The 23,195-nt window shown below is 47.6% G+C and overlaps 1 protein-coding gene across 11 annotated transcripts in view; it reads right to left on the reverse strand.

Moving 5' to 3' along the window:
- The window catches only part of LOC139227778 (DENN domain-containing protein 2C-like), a 216,265-nt gene that overhangs the window by 115,778 nt on the left and 77,292 nt on the right, over positions 1-23,195 (reverse strand). For 9 of the 11 annotated variants that reach the window (XM_070858815.1, XM_070858811.1, XM_070858814.1 and 6 more), the window contains exons 2-4: positions 19,163-19,261; positions 14,777-14,842; positions 11,781-12,890 (exon numbers count right to left, since the gene is read on the reverse strand). In XM_070858815.1, coding sequence (XP_070714916.1) covers positions 11,781-12,890; positions 14,777-14,842; positions 19,163-19,230 — 1,244 coding nt within the window. In that variant the 5' untranslated portion in view covers positions 19,231-19,261. Of the gene's footprint in view, positions 1-11,780; positions 12,891-14,776; positions 14,843-18,965; positions 19,015-19,162; positions 19,262-23,195 lie in introns of those variants that run through there. The other 2 variants (XM_070858817.1, XM_070858818.1) reach the window with 2 other exon arrangements.

The raw sequence follows: 23,195 nt of genomic DNA on the forward strand, positions 1-23,195 counted from the left end.
CACCCTGCTCGTCACATCCTCGAAGAACTCCAGCAAATTTGTCAAACACGATTTTCCTTTCATAAAACCATGCTGACTTTGCTTGATTGAATTATGCTTTTCCAAATGACTTGCCACTGCTTCCTTAATAATAGACTCCAGCAATTCCCAATGACAGATGTTAGGCTAACTGGTCCATAGTTTCCTGCTTTCTGTCTGCCTCCTTTTTTAAATAGAGGCTGATTGCATAGTGATCAGCAAGGGGGACCCCAGGCAGGCTTTCTCCCATGTCAATCGCACCTCACTCACTCTCCCCCCCCCATCCCTCTGCCAGCCCCGGGAGTGCTGAGCCCAACTGTAGCACCCCTACCACCTGACACAAGTAACTCCGCATCGACCAGACACTGAACCTGGGATTTCCCCACTCGGGTACTTCCTCACATTTGTCAGCCATGGCTCAGAGTCAGAAGGTTGACCGGTCAAGTCCCACTCCAGAGATTAGAGCACAAAATTAAGGCCGATACTCCCAGTGCAGTACTGAGGGAGTGCTGCACTGTGGGAGGGGCCGTCTTTCGAATGAAATGTTAAATCGAGGCCCCGTCTGCTCTCCTCAGGTGACTTAAAAGATCCCATTGTACAATTTTGAAGAAGAGCTCGCCGCCGGTGTGCTGGACAATTTTTATCCCACAACCAACATCATTAAATAACAGATTATCTGATCATTATCCTATTGCTGTTTGTGGGAGCTTGCTGAGCACACATGGGCTGCCGAGTTTCCTACATTACAACAGTGACTACACTTCAAAAGAACTTAATTGGCTATAAAACATTTTTGGACATCCTGAGGTCCTGAAAGGCGCTTTTTAAATGCAAGTTCATTCTCTCTCTCTTCTTTTTCAGATGGTGCATCCATCCACTGTATGGTTGGGGAAACTGTTCCAATTCTTTCTCAAGGCAATGTGTTTTAATGCACAAGTCTGATCACGCTGTTTGGTTGAAAGCCTTTCTCCAAACCTGTGCTCTAACAGGCCAGGAACTTAAAACACCCACTTTTGTTGCAAACCAGAGCTTCAGATGTTTCATGATGATAAAATGACTTGGAAAAGAGGTTTTCCAAATGTGAACCCATCCACTATTATCTAGTGTCATTTGGCCGTGACTGTGGAGTTCTTGCCTGGTTTGGATGAGCACACCAATGTTCCCTTTAAGCTGCATGGCCGCGCAGCGGTCTGGAGCTCCCGTGCTGGCTGCTCGCCACCTTTACAAGTGGAATATACTCGCATGCGTTAAAATTTGAATGGGCCCGCAGCCAAAACAAATTACAGGGAAAATTGTTGAGCACCATGTTATTCTGAAATTAAGAAACTTTCCAAGATAAAGCAATCAGAAAAACCTAGGCGAGGAACTTTAAAAAAAATACACAAACAACGTACTTTTTTCCCCACTGTGCTGTTCTTGAAACAGAACAAACGGCATTTGCTCTTTGTGTCCAGTTACACCCGATGGGGACAATGCAACCTCACAGCAACAACTTGTATTTATATGGCATCTTTAAAGGAGTAAAATGTCCCAAGTGCTTCGCAGGAGTATTAACAAAATTTGACACTGAGCCACATAACATTAGGACAGGTGACCCTTGGTCAAGTGTTAGGGTTTAAGCAGCATCTTAAAGGGATAGAGAGAGGTAGAGATATTTGGGGAGGAAGCTTAGGGCCTAGGCAGCTGAAGGTACGGCCGCCAATGGTGGAGTTATTCTATGTTAAAGGCGCAATATAAATTTAAGTTGTTGTTATTATTGTCTTGTTCTAGTGATAGCTGATACCCACTGTATTCAACCCTTGGCAACCTGTATCACACCACCACCACCAGAGGGCCTAACTGTTGGAGCCCCAAGAGATCCCAGCATCCCTTGGGAGCACTGTATATAAGCAGGTCACTCACGAAACACCTGCATTCTGGAGTCTAATTAAAAGGAGCTAAGGTCACACTTACTCATTGCTTACGGTACTCAGTTTCATCCTTTATTACGAGCGTAACAATTGGCGATGAGATATTGAACAACCGCGCGAAAATGCAAAGAACAGTTGGAGAGGTTCTCAGAAGGGTGCGATTGGGAGGCCTTCGTGGAGAGACTCGACCAATACTTCGTGGCCAACGAGCTGGAAGGGGACGAAAACACTGCCAAATGAAGGGCGGTCCTCCTTACCGTCTGTGGGGCAACAACCTACGGCTTTATGAAGAATCTTCTAGCTCCAGTAAAACCAACAACCAAATCCTATGAAGAATTGTGTACGCTGGTCCAGGAGCATCTAAATCCTAAGGAAAGTGTGTTGATGGAGAGGTATCGGTTTTACACGTGTCAACAGTCGGAGGGCCAGGAAGTGGCGAGCTACATCGCCGAACTAAGGCACCTTGCAATACATTGCGAATTTGATGGATTCTTTGAACAAATGCTGAGAGATTTTTTTGTGCTTGGCATTGGCCATGAGGTAATCTTTCGCAAACTACTGACTGTTGAAACTCCGAATCTGAGCAAAGCCATAACGATAGCCCAGGCATTTATGTCCACCAGCGATAACACCAAACAAATTTTGTAGCCTAAAGAGGTTTCGGCCAGTACTGTGCACAAAGTAACGTCGTTTTCGAGCAGGAATATACATGGCAGAACGTACACGCCGGCTGCTGCACGACCTCAGATGACCCAGAGTCCGTCATCAATCGTTAATGCGAGGCCCGTTCCACAGGTGCAGAGACGACATGTCTTTGCAGGCGGACTGTCTTTTGTGCGGTAATCGCGTGGTCTTGCCCAAGAAAGGCAGAAAAACATTCATCCTTGACCTACACAGCACCCACCCTGGCATTGTAATGATGAAAGCCATAACCAGATCCCACGTGTGGTGGCAAAGCACCCAGAGAGGCACCGCTAAGTTTGGCGTTGTGGAGGTGATCATCGGGCCCATCAATGCCACTTTAAGCACTATGTGTGAAACGGCTGCAGAACAATGGGACACCTCCAGCGAATGTGCAGGCGAGCTGCAAACCCTGCAAACCACCACGTTGCAGAGGAAGATCGATCCACAGTGAATCAAGCTGAACTTGAGACTCGAACCGAGGAGGCAGAAGTGTATAGGATACGCACCTTCACCACGAAATGTCCACCAATAACGTTAGAAGTTGAACTGAACGGAATTCCAGTATCCATGGAACTGGACACGGGTGCGAGTCAGTCCATAATGAGCAAAAGGGCCTTCGACAAGCTGTATTGCAACAAGGCACACAGGCTCACGCTCAGCCCCATTCACACCAAGCTAAGAACTTACACCAAAGAACTGATCCCTGTAATTGGCAGTGCAGAGGTCAAAGTCTCCTATGATGGAGCAGTGCACGAACTCCCACTATGGATCGTGCCAGGGATGGCCCCACACTGTTCGGCAGAAGCTGGCTGGGAAAAAAATCCGAGCATTTTCGTCTGTCGACGATGCCTCATGTGCCCAGGTTCTGAGCAGATTTCGATCATTGTTCGAGCCAGGCATTGGAAGTTTCTCGGGGGCAAAAGTACAGATCCACTTGATTCCCGGTACACAACCCATCCACCACAAGGCACAGGCGGTACTGTATATGATGCGAGAGAAAGTGGAAATTGAGCTGGACAGGCTGCAGTGAGAAGGCATCATCGCGCCGGTGGAATTCAACGAATGGGCCAGTCCAATTGTTCCGGTACTTAAAGGTGACGGCATAGTCAGAATTTGTGGGGACTATAAAGTAACGATTAACCATTTTTCACTACAGGACCAGTACCCGCTACTCAAGGCAGATAACCTATTTGCGACCCTGGCTGGAGGAATGACGTTCACCAAGTTGGACCTGACCTCGGCCTACATGACGCAGGAACTGGAAGAATCTTCGAAAGGCTTCACCTGCATCAACTCGCACAAAGGTCTGTTTATCTATAACAGATGCCCGTTCGGGATTCGGTCGGCCGCAGCAATTTTCCAACGGAATATGGAGAGCCTGCTAAAGTTGGTTCCTCGCACTGTGGTTTTCCAGGACGACATACTGGTCACAGGTCGAGACACCATCGAACACTTAAAGAATCTGGAAGAGGTCCTAAGTCGGCTAGATCACGTGGGACTCAGGTTGAAATGCTCGAAGTGTGTTTTCCTGGCACCAGAGGTCGAGTTCTTGGGAAGAAGAATCGCAACAGACGGCATCAGACCCACCGACGCCACAACGGAGGCCATCAAGAACGCGCTGAGACCACAGAACGTGACGGAGCTGCGGTCATTCCTGGGACTCAACTATTTCGGTAATTTCCTACCCGGGTTAAGCAGCTTGCTAGAACCCCTACATGTGCTACTGTGCAAGGGAGACGACTGGTTATGGGGGAATTCACAAGAAGCTGCCTTTGAGAAAGTCAGAAATCTGTTATGTTCAAACAAACTGCTTGTTCTGTATAGCCCATGTAAACGATTAGTGTTAGCTTGCGATGCGTCGTCATACGGGGTCGGGTGTGTGTTACAATAGGCTAACGAATCGGGGATTTTGCAACTGGTCGCTTATGCGTCCAGGAGTCTGTGCAAGGCAGGTAGGGCCTACAGCATGATTGAAAAAGCAGCTCTGGTGAGCGTTTACGGGGTGAAAAAATGCACTAATATTTGTTTGGTCTCAAGTTTGAGCTTGAAACTGACCATAAGCCGCTCATATCGCTATTCTGAGAGAGCAAAGGGATTAACACCAATGCCTCTGCCCACATCCAAAGATGGGCATTCACGCTGTCGGCATACAATTATGTAATCTGCCACAGACCGGGCACAGAGAACTGCGCTGATGCTCTCAGTCGGCTACCATTGCCCACCACCGGGGTGGAAATTGCACAGCATGCAGACTTGCTCATGGTGATGGATGCATTCGAAAATGAAAAGTCACCCATTACGGCCCGCCAGATCAGGACCTGGACCAGCCAGGATCCTTTACTGTCCCTGGTAAAAAACTGTGTCCTCCGTGGAAGCTGGTACAGCATCCCAGCAGAGATGCAGGAAGAGATTAAACCGTTCCACAGGCGTAGAGACGAAATGTCCTTGCAGGCGGACTGTCTTTTGTGGGGTAATCGCGTGGTCTTGCCCAAGAAAGGCAGAGAAACATTCATCCTTGACCTGCACAGCACCCACCCAGGCATTGTAATGATGAAAGCCATAGCCAGATCTCATGTGTGGTGGCAAAGCACCGCTAAGTTTGTGGTCGTGGCCCTCCAAACTGTGATCTGGGATCCACGTTGACTATGCGGGCCCATTTCTAGGCAAAATGCTCTTGGTTGTCGTGGATGCTTATTCAAAATGGATTGAATGTGTAATAATGTCTGTAAGCAAGTCCACTGCCACCATCGAAAGCCTACGAGCCATGTTTGCCACACATGGCCTGCCTGATGTCCTAGTCAGTGACAATGGTCCGTGTTTCACCAGTGCTGAATTCAATCAAGCACGTCACATCTGCCCCGTTCAAGCCCGCATCCAACGGCCAGGCAGAATGGGCAGTTCAGACCATCAAGCAAAGCTTGAAACGCGTGTCAGACGGCTCCCTGCAGACCCGACTGTACTGAGTTCTGTTCAGCTACCGCACCAGACCCCACTCGCTCACCAGGGTTCCCCCAACCGAGCTGTTCATGAAAAGGGCGCTCAAAACAAGGCTCTCTCTTGTCCACCCTGATCTCCATGATCACATCAAGGGCAGGCGGTATCAACAAAGTATGTACCATGATCGTGCAAAATTATCACACGATATTGGGGTCAATGATCCTGTGTTTGTACTCAATTATGGACATGGTCCCAAATGGCTCGCTGGCACGGTCATACCCAAAGAAGGGAGTAGGATGTTTCAGATCAAATTGGCCAATGGACTAACGTGCAGAAAGCATTTGGACCAAATCAAATTGCGGTTCACTAACAGCTACGAGCAACCCAAAGAGGACACCAACTTCGTCCGTCCAACACACACACAAAGTGGCGACCAACATCATGGTTGACCACGAAGCCAAATTCACCATCCCCAACAGCCCGGCAAGGCCAGCTGCCCAGTTAAGAACCAACTAACTCACCCACACCTGCATTTGTACCCAGACGATCGACAAGGGAGCGAAAAGCCCCAGATCGTCTCACCCTGTAAATAAGTGTACTATTGACTTTACGAGGGAGTGATGTTATGTATTTAACCCTTGGCAACCTGTATCACACAATCACCAGAGGGCCTACCTGTTGGAGGCCCAAGGGATTCCAGCATCCCTTGGGAGCACTGTATATAAGCAGGCCACCCATGAGGTCCCTGCACTCTGGAGTCTAATCAAAGGAGCCTAGGTCACACTTACTCACTGCTTACGGTACTCAGTTTCATCCTTTATTATGAGCGTAATACCCACCTGTACTCAATGCTTGTACAGGGCACGATTATGTATGACATCCATTCCCTGCTTCATCCGGCACTGGCTGGGATGTGGACATGCGTTCCCCCTCCTGCCCTGAAAATAGTGACTCATTCGGGGCTATGATTGAACAGGTTTCCCCCACTCACAGCACCTCACCCAAGTGATCACCATCATAGCTGAATGTAGAGACCATGTCCACAGACTATTTGATTGGAGAGGATATTACAGGCAAATTCACATGTGGGGCACTGCATGGCAATCCTGCGGGCTGGTAGAATTCAGATTCCCAATTTTGTCACTTCTCTAGTCTGGAATCAGCAAAAATTCCCTCATCACTGTCTCAGCTAAGAGCAGCAGCACATCACAACAAGTCGCTGAGGTACATCAGTCTGCATCCTTCAGCAGCACCGACTCACTATCTCAGAGCTGTCCTGGTCCGCAGTTCCATTTCATCCTTCGCCTCATCCGGCGCTTTAATAAAAAACTTAACTTTCCTTTCAGGTGTCAAGGATCATAAGCTTCAACAACTCTTGGACACCAAAGCCCGACCTGAACCTTCTTCCTTTTCACTTCCCTCTGATCCCATCTCTTCTTCCCATCATGATCCCCTCTCACCTTCCCCTCTCTGACCCCAAACGATCAGTCCTCAAGCAAAGGCCTGAGCTTCATTCCCTTACACCCCCACCTCAATGAATTTGGAGCTCGGCACATGTTCTTATGAGGCAGAGCGGTTTAGGGAAGGAATTCCAGAGCTTAGGGCCTAGACGACTGAAGGCACGGCCGCCGATGGAGGGGTGAAGTAAGTGGGGGATGTAAGGAGGCCAGAATTGGAGGAGCGCAGAGATTTGGAGTGGGGGGTGGGGGGAGTTTATAGAGCTGGAGGAGGTTACAGAGATGGGGATGGGTGAGGTCATGGAAGGATTTAAAACAAGGATGAGAATTTTAAAATTGAGGTGTTGCCGGAAGAGAGCCGATGTAGGTCAGCGAGCACAGGGTGATGGGTGAACAGGACAATCCAGTTAGGATTCGGGCAGCAGAGCTTTGGATGGGCTCAAGTTTATGAAAGGTGGAAGATGGGATGCCAGCCAGGAGAGTGTTGGAATATTCAAGTCAGGAGGTAACAAAAATATGGAGAAGGATTTCAGCAGCAGATGAGCTGAGGCAGGGGTGGAGATGGGCAATATTACAGAGGTGGAAGTAGGCAGTCTTTGTGATGGGAGTGGATATGGGATTGGAAACTCAGGTCTGGGTTAAATATGTTGGGACTGGTCTGATTCAGCCCGAGACTGACTACAGAGAACATAAATAAGAGCAGGGGTCGGCCATTTGACCCCTCGAGCCTGCTCCGCCATTCAATAAGATCATGGTTGATCTGATCTTGACCTCAACTCCATTTCCCTGCCCACTCCCCATAACTCCTTGTCTCCCTTATCATTCAACATCCTCTCTGCAGCTACCCTGTCTAGTGAGTGATTGTTTTAAGTTCTCCCCTCCCAATAGCCCCTTGATTATCAGAGAGGGATGGAATCGATGGCTTGGGAATGGAATTTGTGGCTGGGGCCGAAGACAATGGCCTTCCCAATGATTAATTGGAGAAGATTTCAGCTCAACAAAGATTGGATGTCAGAGAAACCACAGAGGCAGTAAAGAGGTTGAGTGAGGTGGTGGTGAGGTACAAAAGAACATAAGAAATAGTAGTAGGTCATTCAGTCCATCAAGCCTACTCCGCCATTCAATAGCATAGCTGATTTTGTACCTCAACACCACCTTCCCACACTATCCCCATATCCCTTGACTCCCTTAGTATCCAAAAATATATCGATTTTTCAAATCCTTCCAAGGCCTCTCCCCTCCCTATCTTTGTAAACTCTTCCAGCCCGACAACCAAACACCACCCACCCCACCCCAGTGCATGGTGTAATCTTTTAGTTACATTTTCACACATTTTTTTTAAAAAAGAGGAATCAACCTGGTCAATGTTCTTCCTGGCATGGACACACTCATTCTCTCATGCTGTTTAACACATTGCATCGTCACTTTAACCCAACACATTTGGCTAAATTGACTCATTTTTAAAATTGAGAAACCAAGGTGAAAGCTAAGATCAATCGTGCAGTGCACCATGGCTGAGATGATGAGATAAAAGAAGCAGCTGGCATTAGGCGACACACAGTTTGGGTTTGAAAAGCCTCTGGATTGTAGGAGGAAGGGTTGACAATCTACAGCTTGGAGGACTGGGGGAGGGGCCCAGGGGGGAAAGTGAATTATAGAGTAGGAAACAAAATGATGAGTCTTCACTCTGTGCAAGAAAGAGGAAAGGGACACAAGACAGCACTTTTGAAGCCGAGGTGTTCTGAAGAGGATTGACATTCCTGGTACCAATAAAACCAAGCAAGGCTATGACTAGACTGTGCAGCGCGCTGGAGGCCCTATGCAGGTCGCTTGCCGGCTTCATGAGGAAAAACTGCGTATGCGTGGATATTTGAATGGCCCACCCAAGAAAAGAATTACAGGGAACATCGTCTCTCTCTGTCTGTCACAGCCAGAGACACACAGGCAGAAAGGGGTTTAAGGGTGAGAGAGAAATATCACAACACTTAAAATAAGTTAATTACCGTTAAAACATGTACAACGCCTGGATCAAATACGTATTTATCAACAATTATCATAATGAACGAGCCTCACAGACTAAAATGACACTTCAGCGCTTGTTTTCATGTTGAAAGTGTATTACCATTAATAGTTCGTGTAACTAGTAGAGTGGACAAGGGAGAACCAGTGGATGTGGTGTATTTGGACTTTCAAAAGGCTTTTGACAAGGTCCCACACAAGAGATTGGTGTGCAAAATTAAAGCACATGGTATTAGGGGTAATGTATTGACGTGGATAGAGAAATGGTAGGCAGACAGGAAGCAGAGAGTTGGGATAAATGGGTCCTTTTCAGAATGGCAGGCAGTGACTAGTGGGATGCCGCAGGGCTCAGTGCTGGGACCCCAGCTTTTTACAATATACATCAATGATTTAGATGAAGGAATTGAGCGTAATATCTCCAAGTTTGCAGATGACACTAAGCTGGGTGGCGGTGAGAGCTGTGAGGAGGATGTTAAGAGGCTGCAGGGTGACTTGGACAGGTTAGATGAGTGGGCAAATGCATGGCAGATGCAGTAAAATGTGGATAAAGGTGAGGTTATCCACTTTGGTGGCAAAAACATGAAGGCAGAATATTATCTGAATGGCGGCAGATTAGGAAAAGGGAAGATGCAACGAGACCTGGGTGTCATGGTACGTCAGTCATTGAAAGTTGGCATGCAGGTACAGCAGGCAGTGAAGAAGGCAAATGGCATGTTGGCCTCCATAGCTAGGGGATTTGAATATAGGAGCAGGGAGGTCTAACTGCAATTGTACAGGGCCTTGGTGAGGCCTCACCTGGAATATTGTGTTCAGTTTTGGTCTCCTAATCTGAGGAAGGACGTTCTTGCTATTGAGGGAGGGCAGCGAAGGTTCACCAGACGGATTCCCGGGATGGCAGGACTGACATATGAGGAGAAACTGGATCAACTAGGCCTGTATTCACTGGAGTTTAAAAGAATGAGAGGGGATCTCATAGAAACATATAAAATTCTGATGGGACTGGACAGGTTAGATGCAGGAAGAGTGTTCCCGATGTTGGGGAAGTCCAGAACCAGGGGTCACAGTCTAAGGATAAGGAGTAAGCCATTTAGGACCGAGATGAGGAGAAACATCTTCACTAAGAGGGTTGTTAACCTGTGGAATTCTCTACCGCAGAGTCGATGTCAGTTTATTGGATATACTCAAGAGGGAGTTAGATGTGGCCCTTACGGCTAAAGGGATCAAGGGGTGTGGAGAGAAAGCAGGACAGGGGTACTGAGGTGAATGATCAGCCATGATCTTATTGAATGGTGGTGCAGGCTTGAAGGGCCTAATAGCCTACTCCTGCACCTATTTTCTATGTTTAATCAGGTCCCGTCTTCTTAGCCTGAACATTGACTGATTTTTCTGTATTAATAGGCACCTCAAAACTGCCAATCCCCCTCATTGGGAATATGCTGGAGTTCATTATTAAATTAGTAGTAGGACATTTAGAAAATCATAGTACAGTCAAGCAGAGTCAGCATGGTTTTATGAAAGGGAAATCATGTTTGACAAATTTGCTGGAGTTCTTGGAGGATGTAACGAGCAGGGTGGATAAAGGGGAACCAGTAGATGTCGTTTTTTGGATTTCCAGAAGGCATTCGATAAGGTGCCACATAAAAGGTTACTGCACAAGATAAAAGCTCATGGGCTTGGGGGTAATATATTAGCATGGGTAGAGGATTGGCTAACTAACATAACAGGGAGAAGTGATAAATGGGTCATTTTCAGGTTGGCAAACTAACTAGTGGAGTGCCACAGGGATCAGTGCTGGGGCCTCAACTATTTACATTCTATATTAATGACTTGGATGAAGGGACAGAGAATAATGTCACCAAATCTGATGATAAAGATAAGTGGGAAAACAAGTTGTGAGGGGGACGCAAAGAATCTGCAAAGGGATATAGATAGGCTAAGTGAATGGGCAAAAATTTGGTAGATGGAGTATAATGTGGGAAAATGTGAGGTTATCCATTTTGGTAGGAAAAATAAAAAAGCAAATTATTTAAATGAGGAGAGATTACAAAATGTTGTGGTGCAGAGGGATCTGGGGGTCCTTGTGCACGAAACACAAAAAGTTAGCATGCAAGTGCAGCAAGTAATTAGGAAGGCAAATGGAATGTTGGCCTTTATTGCAAGGGAGATGGAGTATAAAAGTAGGGCAGTCCTGCTACAACTGTACCACACCTGGAGTACTGCGTACAATTTTGGTCTCCTTATTTAAGGAGGTATATACTTGCATTGGAGGCAGTTCAGAGAAGGTTCACGAGGTTGATTCCTGAGATGAAGGGGTTGTCTTACGAAGAAAGGTTGAACAGATTGGGCCTATAATCATTGGCGTTCAGAAGAATGAGAGGTGATCTTATTGAAATGTATAAGATTCTGAGGGGGCTTGACAGGGTAGGGGGAAATCTAGAACTAGGAGGCATAGTTTCAGAATATAGATGGAGATGAGGAAGAATTTCTTCTCTTAGAGGGTCGTGAATCTTTGGAATTCTATACCCCAGAGAGCTGTGGAGACTGGGTCACTGAATATATTTAAGGTGGAGATTGACAGATTTTTGAACAATAAGGGAGTCGAGGGTTATGGGAAGCGGACAGGGAAATGGAGTTGAGGCCAAGATCAGATCAGCCATGATCTTATTGAATGGCGGAACAGGCTCGAGGGGCCAAATGGCCTGCTCCTATTTCTTATGTTATGTTCCAAAAGGTAAATGAATGGAGATTGGCATACCTGTTAGCCTTTATTAATTGTGCTTCAGTCCCCAGTATCTTTGCTGAAGGAGGTGGGTTCGTTGGCAGTGGGGGAGGAGTGTGAACTTTTCCTTTTGTAGTTATCTCCTTTCCTTGAGGGGTAGAGTCATTGGAATTTTTATCTACAGCGTACCTAAATGTCCGGCGGGGTTTTGGCACAGGATTAATTATACGTGATTCAGCAGTTTCCTCAGAATATGTGTACACATTCTCAGGGTTTCGAATGGCTGTCTCTCTGCTCTCAAAGTTTCTCAAATCCAATTCCTTTTCCGTTGAACTGGTACTTTCTCGTTTCCTTTTCAGTTCTATAGCACATATTGCATTCTTATCTTGTGGAATGTCTTCCATCTTCTTCCAGAAGTTCTGGGATGCATAAAAATTTCCTGGAGGTAGTAGCTTTTCAGAATCTGAAGTGTTCTTGACCAAATTCTCCAACTTCTTTACCTGAGGGATCACAGAACCCAACCCTCTTGAGTTCCGTTCTCCCCCATTTTTCTCAACAGTACTTTTTACCTTTTGGTCATTTGTGTTCCATCCTTCCCTGAAATCTAGACCCAGGCTTTTAGCTTTTACTAGGCCTCGCTTATTGCTACCAACCGGGTTTTCAGCCTTTGTCTTTGTAATGTACGGGCACCCACACTCTGGTGGCAAAGCACCTTCTGTGGGCTTGAATTTGTCTGTGCTTGTGTCCGCATTTGTTTTCCCCTCCCATTGTGAAATCTTTTGCTTAATGTTTATGCCATGGTGCTGGGAGCTGACTCGTTCTCCGAGGTTGGGTGCACTACCCGCTGAGTGCATTTTCTGCAGCAGTGTCTTTACAACAGGTCCATTTTGAATGACTTTCCCCCACCCCAGAGCTCTGTGTCTGGGCAGCTGTGTGTCATTTAGGCCTGTTCTACTTGAACCAACTTGCGCTGAGTGTTCTATCTTTACAGCTGGTGGCAGGGCTTCCACCCCCGTAGCCCCAGTGGATTTAACCTTGTCCAAGTCCCTGGTTGGAGGCCACTTGTAGTTCCAGCGATCTTTGCTTGTGCAACGAGGAGAGGCCTGGCTCAGGTCGTCTTCGATTTTCTTCACAATGCTCCTGACCCTGCAAAAAGAAAACATATGACTGCATTAAAATCTGATTAGTCACTCTGTTGACTTGGAGGCGTAACAGCGAGAGGCAAAAATTGGCAGGCAAGTATCAAAAGGGCCTACTACTTGGCAGCAGTGTGGGAATGTGGATGCCAAGAACTAGTTATTCACATGACAGTCAGCAGTATCCAAGCTGGCAATTCCACTGGACAGCATCCAGCTTGGTCACAACACAAAACATTCCAACACAATACAGCATTGAGGGAAAATACTAAAGCGAAAATGACAGAACTTTAAAAAAATCTAAAGCGCCTCATCAAATGTAAAATGCGAAGCTTCAGAAGAATATAGGTACGTGGGTGGCTGAAAGATCACTTTCAATTATGAAAGCATTTTTGAAGTTCCAGTCACTTTTCCGTTCAGAACATTTTAAACTGGAAAATTGCTCACTATAAACATCGTAGCAAACAACTTACATCTATGTAGCGTCTTTAGGTGCAAGGAAAATCAGCAGTGAGTCAAAGGAGGAGTCATGCACAGAGATCAGATATGCAAACTGTGCCGGGATCAGATACAAGAACAACTTTTATTTATATACAGCCTTTAACATAGTAAAACGTCCCAAGGCGCTTTGCAGCAGTGTTATAGGACAAAACAGATGAATGTGACACCGGGCCACACATGAAGAAATTACGGCAGATGACCAAAAGCTTGGTTAAAGAGGTAAGTTTTAAGTAGTGTCTTAAAGGAGGAAAGAGAGGTAGAGAGGAGGACAGGTTTAGGGAGGGAGTTCCAGAACTGAGGGCCCCAGCAGCTGAAGGCATGGCTACTGATGTTTGAACAGTCATAATCAAGGAAGCTCACTAGGGCAGAATTTGAGAAGTGTAGACATCTCATGGGGTGGAAAGGCTGAAAGAGATTACAGAGATAGGGGGGGGCGAGGCCATGGAGAGATTTGTAAACAAGAATGAGAATTTTGAAATCAAGGCATTGCTTAACCGGGAGCCAATATAGGTCAGTGAGCACAGGTGTGATGGGTGATCAGGACTTGGTGTGAGTTAGGACACGGGCTGCTGAGTTTTGGATTACCTCAAGTTTACATAGTGTAGAATGTGGGAGGTCAGCCAGGAGTGCATTGGAGTAGTCAAGTCTAAAGGTGTCAAGTCAAAGGCATGGATGAGGATTTCAGCATCAGAAGAGCTGAGACAGGGGCGGAGTGTCAATGTTACATAGACGGTTTTAGTTATGCTGAGGATCTGTGGCCGGAAGCTCACTTCAGGGTCAAATATGACGGCTGGGTTGCGAACAGTCTGGTTTAGCCTCAGACAGATTGCTAGGGAGAGGGATGGAGTCAGTGGCTAGAGAATGCAGTTTGTTGTGGGGACCAAAGACAATGGCTTCAGTCTTCGCAATATTTAACTGGAGAAAATTTCTACTCATTCAGTACTGGATGTTGGACAAGCGGTCTGACAATTAAGAGACCATGGAGGGGTCGAGAGAAGCGGTGGAGAGGTAGAGCTGGGTGTCGTCAATGTACACGATGGTGGAGAGGCATTGGAGGAGGATGGAGTGTTCAACTGTGTCAAAGGCTGCAGACAGATCCAGGACAATGAGGAGGGATAGTTTGCCTTGGTCACAGCCACAAAGGATGTCATTTATGATTTTCATGAGAGCCGTTTCGGTACTGTGGCATTGGTGGAAACCAGATTGAAGGGATTCAAACATGGAGTTCTGGGAATGATAGTCACTGATTTAAGAGGCGATAATAAGTTCAAGGACTTTGGAGAGGAAAGGGAGGTTGGAGATGGGGCGGTAGCTAGCAAGCAGAGTGGGGTCAAGGGTTAGTTTTTTTTGAGGAGAGGGGTGATGACAGCAGATTTGAAGGAGAGGGGACAATACCTGAGGAATACAAAACGACACTGAGCCGGGACCGGATACAACACACCGCGCCGGGACCGGATACAACTATTTTGGAGTAAAACATAAATAAACATTAAATCAAGTGCCCCCCCGATCTGGGGGACACTCCAGACACATTTCACCTGTCCTTTTTTTTTGTGATTTTTTTTTTTGGGGCATTGAAATCATAAATTTTACAAGTGCCCCCTATAAAAGGGGAGGGGGACACTAAAACCGGCAATTAAAACAAATTAAACTTTAAAACATATAAAATCAAATTAAAATTTGGTTGCCGGGGGTAATAATGCACTCCAGTCCCTCCGGTGCCCACCTCTCGCGGAAGGCCGCAAGCGTACCGGTGGACACCGCGTGCTCCATCTCTAAGGACACCCTGGCCCAGATGTAGGCGCAGAAGAGAAGCAGGCAGTCGGGCTGAACAACTCCCTCGACCACCCGCTGCCTGGACCGGCTGATGGCAGCCTTGGCCGTGCCCAGAAGCAGTCCTACGGGGAGGCTCTCGGACCTACCCGCTCCCCTCCGCACAGGGTGTCCAAAGATCAGGAGCGTGGGACTGAAGTGCAGCAAGAATTTCAGGAGCAGCCCCTTTAAATAGTGGAACAGGGGCTGCAACCTCGCACATTCCATAAAAACATGGAACACGGACTCCTCAAGGTTGCAGAAATTGCAGGTGGCCTGGGAGCCCCTGAACCGGCTTAAAAATTTATTGCACGGGACTGCTCCGTGCACCACCCTCCAGGCCAAGTCCCCGATAAATAGTGGGAGGACTCCCGCATAGAGTGCACTCCATCAGGGACCCTCGTCTCCTCCGGAATGCAAGATGGTACGCCATGGCGTGTCCAGACGGCAGACGAGGATGGCAAGGTTGAGAGTGTGCAGGAGCAGCCCGTACAGGAAACCCCTCCGCACAGAACTGAAAGGCACAGAGGGGATTTCCCAGAGGCGGCTCAAGTTGTGAGGCGCCGGCTCCCGAGGGAGGTCTCGGGGTTTGGCGCCGATGAGGAATTCCGTCCGGACGGGGGTCAGTTCGGACGGGATCTCCCCACATGCTTGAGCCTCCTCGACATACCTAACCGAGTCAGGGCCCAGAGCTGTTTTTAATGACTCGATGGCATCGGCCGCGCGGCAGACATTGGCCCAATTTAGGCGCCGTGCCAGCACGTCTGGCGCCATCCAGCCCGCTCCTCCGCCATCGAGCAGGTCCCTGACCCTGGTCACCTCGCCAGCCACAGCCCTCTCGTCCGCCTGCCATCTAAAACCTCGGTCGTGGAGGTACAGATTCCTGAGCAGCGGCTCCTGCAGGACAGCCGCCACTCCAGACGGTGGAGAGCTGCGCTTGGTGGAGACTTTGTTCCAGACCCTGACGAGTTCCTAGTAAAAGACAGGCAGCCCCTGGACGACGGTCCTGATGCCCCCCAGGGTCACAAACAGGATAATTGAGGCTGTACTGCTGGCGGAAGAAATACGTCGCCAGCGCACACCACCTAGGAGGGGGCTCAATGTAAAGGTATCTCTGTAGGGTCTGAAGACGGAAAGTCGCTGGTTGGGTGCTGACGCACACCAACGCCTGACCGCCCTCCCTAAGCGGGAGGCTCAAGACCGCCGCAGAGACCCAGTGCTTCCTATTGTTCCAGAAGAAGTCCACCAGCTTCTTCTGTATCTTGGCGACAAACGCAGGGGGAGGAGTCAACAGCATAGCGGCCACCAGCTAGTTTATGGCTAGCGCTCGACCCCTGTAAGACAGCACTCGGAGCAATCCTGTCCAGTGCCCTAGGTGAGCGGCGACCTTGGCCTCCAGCTCTTGTCAGTTCACCGGCCAGGCTTCCTCGTCGGGGCTAAGGTACACTCCCAGATAGAGGAGATGGGTCGTGCTCCAGGCAAAAGGCCTGAGCTCCTCCGGCAGAGAGTCCACCCGCCACTGACCCACCAGGAGTCCGGAACATTTCTCCCAGTTGATCCTGGCGGAGGATGCGGCCGAGTAAATCTCCTGGCACTCACGCATCCTCCGCAGGTCAATGGGATCCTCTACCATGAGGAGCACGTCATCGGCGTAAGCCGAGAGGACGACCTCCATGCCCGGCCCTTGCAGAGCCAGTCCTGTCAACCTCGTCCGCAGGAGGCGCAGGAAAGGCTCCACGCAGATGGCATATAACTGGCCGGACGTGGGGCATCCCTGGCGCACCCCTCTCCTAAAGCGAAGGGGCGCCATCAAGGACCCGTTAACCTTAATCAGACATTCTGCGGCAGCGTACAAAAGTCGGATCCGGGCTCAAGGTCAGAATTAGAGGAGCCCATGAACATCTCAGGGTGGGGAGGGGGATGTTGTGGGGCTGGAGGAGGTTAGAGATAGGGACGGGCGAGGCCATGGAGGGATTGGAAAACAAGGATAAGAATTTTTTTTAATTGAGGCTTTTCATAACCAGGAGCCAACGTAGGTCAGCAAGCACAGGGGTGATCAGTGAATAGGACTAGGGGCGAGTTAGGACACGGGCAGCTGAGTTTTCGATGACCTCAAGTTTATGGCGGTTAGAACGTGAGAGATCAGCCAGGAGTGGAGGTAACAAAAGCATGGACGAGTGTTTCAGCAGTGGATGAGCTAAGGCAGGGGTGAAGTCGGGTGATGTTTGGAGTTAGAAATATGTGGTTTTAGTGATGGTGAGGATATGTGGTCGGAAGCTCATCTCAGGGTCAAATAAGACAGGTAGGTTGCGAACAGTCAAGTTTAGCCTCAGACAGTTGTCAGGCAGAAGGATGGAGCGGTGGCCAGGGAACGGAATTTGTGGCGGGGACCGAAAACATTGGCTTCAGTCTTATCAATATTTAGTCGGAGGAAATATCTGCTCATCTAGTATTGGATGTTGGACAAGCAATCTGACAATTTAGAGACTGTGGAGGGGTCGAGAGAAGTGGTGGTGAGGTAGAGCTGGGTGTCATCAGCGAACATGTAGAACCGGACGCCGTGTTTCCTGATGATGTCGCCGAGGGACTGCATGTAGATGAGAAATAGGAGGGGGCAAGGATAGATCCTTGGGGGACACCAGAGGTAACGATGCAAGGGCGGGAAGAGAAGCCATTGTAGATGATTCTCTGGCTACGATTAGATAGATAAGAATGGAACCAGGCGAGTGCAGTCCTACCCAGCTGGACGATGATGGAGAGGCGTTGGAGAAGGATAGAGTGGTCAACCGTGTCAAAGGCTGCGGATAGGTCGAGATGGACAAGGATTGATTGTCTACCTTTGTCACAGTCACACAGGATGTCATTTGTGACTTTGAAAAGAGACATTGCAGTAGTGTGGCAGGAGCAGAAACCTGATTGGAGGGTGTTAGGTATGGAAGAACTCCATAAGACGGAGTACTGTGAGCTAAAACTGATGTGACCTTAGTCTCTTTAATACAACTCCAGAGTGCCTAAGCAGCACGGCAGACAATCTTTTATACTCCCTTGCACGAGGTATGAGGGTGACCCTTGGGCCTCCAACAGTTGCGCCCTCTAGTGGCAACTCTTACACAGTTACAATGTTTACATACATAACAGAGGGATTCAAACATAAAGCTCTGGCTAAGATAGATACGGATGTGAGGTGACTTGGGAGAGGAAAAGGAGGTTGACGATGGGGCGGTAGTTTGCAAAGACGGAGGGGGTCAATGGTTGTTTTTTTTTCATGAGGGCTGGTGACAGCAGATTTGAAGGAGAGGGGAGCAGTACCTGAGGAGAAAACAACACGCTATGCCCAGACCAGATACGACAACACACCACATCACTACGTCTGCACTCACATATCCCCTGCAGAGTTCTGGTTGAAGAAAAGGTTGTGCCTTAAGGGAAGGTGAAGGAAGCATCACCAGTTCTTACTCACCACTAAGCAGCCTCCGATTGGGCAACACTCGGAGCTCTGGGGGGCGGGGGTGGATTACATGTACGCCCTCTCAGCCAGAGTAAAATGCCTAACCCTGCAGTAGCAAGCAAAGAACAATAGAGTAGCTTTTCTCCCCTCCTGGAAACACTACCTCATGCTGATATAATTCGCAGGGCAGCAGTGTCCCCCCTCTCTCCATGTTGGGAGTAGATTCGTATGGAGGTGGACACGATAAGTGGAGGTGCAGCATTACGACAGGATTGGGCTCAGCTATGTGTGTCCCCTACAGCCCCAGGGCCTGCTCACACTCACCATATAGGCTCAATCACCATTTTGGAGGGTTGATGACCTGCCAGAGGACAACTGGTACATGTGGAGCTCCATCAACAATCAGCAGCTCCAGGAGGGGAGAGGGAGACAGCTGGAGAGGACAAACACCATCACTGACTGAGGATTCATTCGATGCTAGAGCAAATAAATGGAAAGCACTGTGAACCAGCTGTACTGACCTGCTGGAAGTCAAGGGAGTGAAGGGACAGTTAGAAGCTGCCAAAATCTCGGTCCAGGTCTCATTCATAACTCCATTCCCAGGCTAGCCTCACGCTCACCTACAAAGGAAGGAGACAAGAAGTTTAAATGCGAGAGATTTTAAATTAAAAGCCAGCCAAAAGGTAATAGGGTAGAGGTTATTTAGGTAAACTGAGGGTGACAGTATGGCTCAGATGCTGTAACAGTAGAGACCTCTGGTTATAAACAAGGATGGCAACCCAGAATCTGGAGCACAGGACCAACAGTACTCAGGGTCCCCACACCCTGGAGTCATTGAAATGTGCAGATCACCCAATGGCTTGTGGATGTGAAATATCTGGTATGGTATTGAGCTAGTCAGCTTCTTGGCCAGTGCTGAATTAGCTGGACACATGCAGAGTAGCACAACTGCTCTTGTGGTATTTGTAGATTTAAAGGCCTTATTTGTTCTGATGATCTTGGACGGCCATTTTTCACAGGTCTCACAGGCTGCTATCGGGTCTCTGTTTGAAAGTGCGAAGCTGGACTCCTCATGGTCATAGGACAGTTAAGAGTCACATATAGGTTGGACAGGGTAAGGACAGCAAGTTTCCTTCCCTAAAAGACATTAGTGAACAAAGTGGATAGTTGAAAAATTATTATGGATGTTTATGTTTCTTTAACTACTGTTAAACTTTGTGGCCAGCCCCAAAAAACAGTACCTACATAGCTTTGCAGCAATCACAAAACAAGACACTAATACAAACGGCACCGCCCCTCCAACACACGGCGACAGTGTAATCGTTTGGTATGAGCAAGCTCAGTTCATTCTCGCCTAATAAAGCAAGCACATGGACTAGCAACTCACGGTGTCTCTGTCCCTCATTTGTTCTACCCACATATATTACATTGTGGCAAGAAGGATGGGATCCCAAAGCTATTTTCAGGGATCATGGAAGGAAGGACAGTGTTCAACCTTTGAGTGGACAAGTTTAAGGTGAATTTGTGACACCTAATCTGAATTTTTGCAATGTTTTACTGTCAATGCTGATGCAGAATTGTCTGTGATTTGCCTTCGCGTGTATGTATACACAGCAACAGTGGCGATGATGCTCACAGGTACACAGGTAGCGTGCAGAGTCACTGTTCGACGGGATCAGGACAATCATGACCGGGTCTCTACGGGATTCATCGTAAGCCTTAAAGAAAGACTTTCATATAGCGTCTTTCACAACCACCGGATGTCTCAAAGCGCTTTACAGCCAATGAAGTACTTTTCGGGTGTAGTCACTGTCGTAATGTGGAAAACACAGCAGCCAATTTACGCACAGCAAGCTCCCACAAACAGCAATGTGATAATGACCAAATAATCTGTTTTTGTTACGATGATTGAGGGATAAATATTGGCCAGGACACCGGGAGAACTCCCCTGCTCTTCTTCGAAATAGTGCCATGGGATCTTTTACATTCACCCAAAAGAGCAGACAGGCCTCTGTTTAACGTCTCATCCGAAAGATGGCACCTCCAACAACGCAGCATTCCCTCAGCACTGCACTGGAGTATCAGCCTAGATTTGTGCGCTCAAGTTCCTGGAGTGGGACTTGAACCAACAACCTTCTGACTCAGAGGCGAGTGTGCTACCCACTGAGCCACAACATGCAAAATTACCCTATCTATGGAGATGGCATCTAAGAATGCTAGGGAGCTCCATCCAACTCACGTGACTACTAGTGCAGCTGAGGTCTACAGTCACAAAGCCACTGCTAAACCTAAAGCTGTCATCATCATAGGCGGGCCCTTGAACGAGGATGACTTGCTTCCAAAAGAGTTCACAGATGTTTCAATGAAGGACCCGATGTTCCAGTCCTGAACTCCAATTGAGGGGGTGGAAGATGCCTGTGCATGGATTTTTTTTAACGTGTGGTGACCTGAGAGACTGAGTCAAAAGTATGTCAGTGAGAGCAGTTCACTGAATTGTTATCGCTGCAATGGAGATCACTCACCACAGTCCTGCCAATATAGAAATATGAAGTGTTTTCACTGCCCAAAACAGGACAATATTTCAACAGCTTGCAGAGCTAGATCTAAAATATTTCAAGAATTTCCAGCAAGAACCAATCCAATGACAATGCAAAGCACGACAACAAAAGTGAATTCACAATATTGAAGTGAGCACACCTACTGTTGAAGAACTAGGCATCTACAATATCTATGCCAATAACAGCAACGCTAGCAATTGTGAGAAAGACTTCTGTACAAAATTTTTGATCAAGCAAGATATTGATCTGCATCAACACGGCAGCGTTCTGCTCAATCATATCCCCGTTATAAAGCAGTTTGAGACATCCGGTGGTCATGAAAGGCGCTATATAAATCCAAGTCTTTCTTTCTTTTAAGGACACACGAGAATAAGTTTAATCAAGTGCCACATACAAAGAGTACCGTAGTCAAAAACCTATCCTAGAGAAATCCTAGAGACATGTGGAAAAATGGAATGTACAGTTCACCACAATGGTCATTCAGTAAAGCTGCCTATTATTGTAGCGAGCTAGAACAGGCCAACTCTCACGGACAAAGACTGGTTGAGAAAGTTAAAACTAAACTGGAAAACCGTCGTCAGTGTGGCTGCTTCAAAGAAGTGACTTGACACAATGCTGAACAAGTACGAAAGCATATACACAGACAGTTATGAGGGCATCACTGGGTATGAGACACAAATCCGCATCAAGTCCAACGCGAAGCCTGTCTTTTGTAAGGAAAGGCCAGTCCCCTATGGTTGATAAGTCAGGTGGAGGTAGAGCAAACAAAGCTCAGAACAAAGTGCTAGTAAAAACTGACCAAAGTGAATGGGCTACCCAGATTGTGGTAGTGCTCAAAGCAGACAAAACTGTACACTTGTGCGGTGGCTACAAAGTTACTATCAACCAAGCAGTTGACGATGAACACTACCTGTTACCTACATCACAAGATTTGTATGCAGCACTCACTGGGTCAAAGGTTTTCTCCAAGCTTGACCTGTCGCACACTTATGCTCAACAGTATCTCACCATCAGCACACACAAGGGACTGCAATATGATGTAAAGTCCTCCCCCAAAATCTTCCAGGCTATGATTGATATGTCCTTACTATACAGTATAAATGCACACGAGGCCCATGCTTGAGAGGTCAGTCTGTGACCTGTCCTTTATTCATTAGCACTCAAGTGATGAAGGTGGGCGGAGCTTCCCCTTTTCTACCCGAAGGTCCAGGTTAGGAGTGTCTCCCACAAGTTCACCACCTAGTGGTCATTGTTCTCACAGTGTACAACTTAGGTCAGATTATACACGGGTTACAATGCTGGTTGAATACATGACAATGATGGATAAGATTTTGCATGGAGTTCCAAATTACTTATGCAATCAAGATGTGCTAATCACAACAAGCAGCGAAGAAGAATATCTAGAAGTGTTAGATATAGTGCTTCAAAGGTTGAATGCCCATAATATCAAATTGAAAAGGAACAAATGTGCTTTTGTGCAGCCAGAGGTTGTGTAACTTGTTCTGAATGGCTGGCAACCAGTGAAGGAAAAGGTTACACAAGAGCATAAGAAATAGGAGGAGTAGGCCATATGGCCCCTCGAGCCTGCTCCGCCATTTAATATGATCATGGCTGATCCGATCATGGACTCGGGTCCACTTCCTTGCCCATTCCCCATAACCCCTTATCGGTTAAGAAACTGTCGATCTCTGTCTTAAATTTATTCAATGACCCAGCTTCCACAGCTCTCTGAAGTAGCGAATTCCACAGAGCCACAACCCTCAGAAGAAATTCCTCATCTCAGTTTTAAATGGGTGGCCCCTTATTTTAAGATTATGCCCTCTAGTTCTAGATTCCCCTATCAGTGGAAACATCCTCTCTGCATCCACCTTGTCAAGCCCCCTCATTATCTTATACGTTTCGATAAGATCGCCTCTCATTCTTTTGAATTCCAATGAATAGAGGTCCAACCTACTCAACCTTTCCTCATAAGTCAACCCCCCTCATCTCCGGAATC

Source organism: Pristiophorus japonicus, chromosome 17 (assembly GCF_044704955.1).
Source record: "Pristiophorus japonicus isolate sPriJap1 chromosome 17, sPriJap1.hap1, whole genome shotgun sequence".
Taxonomy (NCBI): Eukaryota; Metazoa; Chordata; class Chondrichthyes; family Pristiophoridae; genus Pristiophorus; species Pristiophorus japonicus.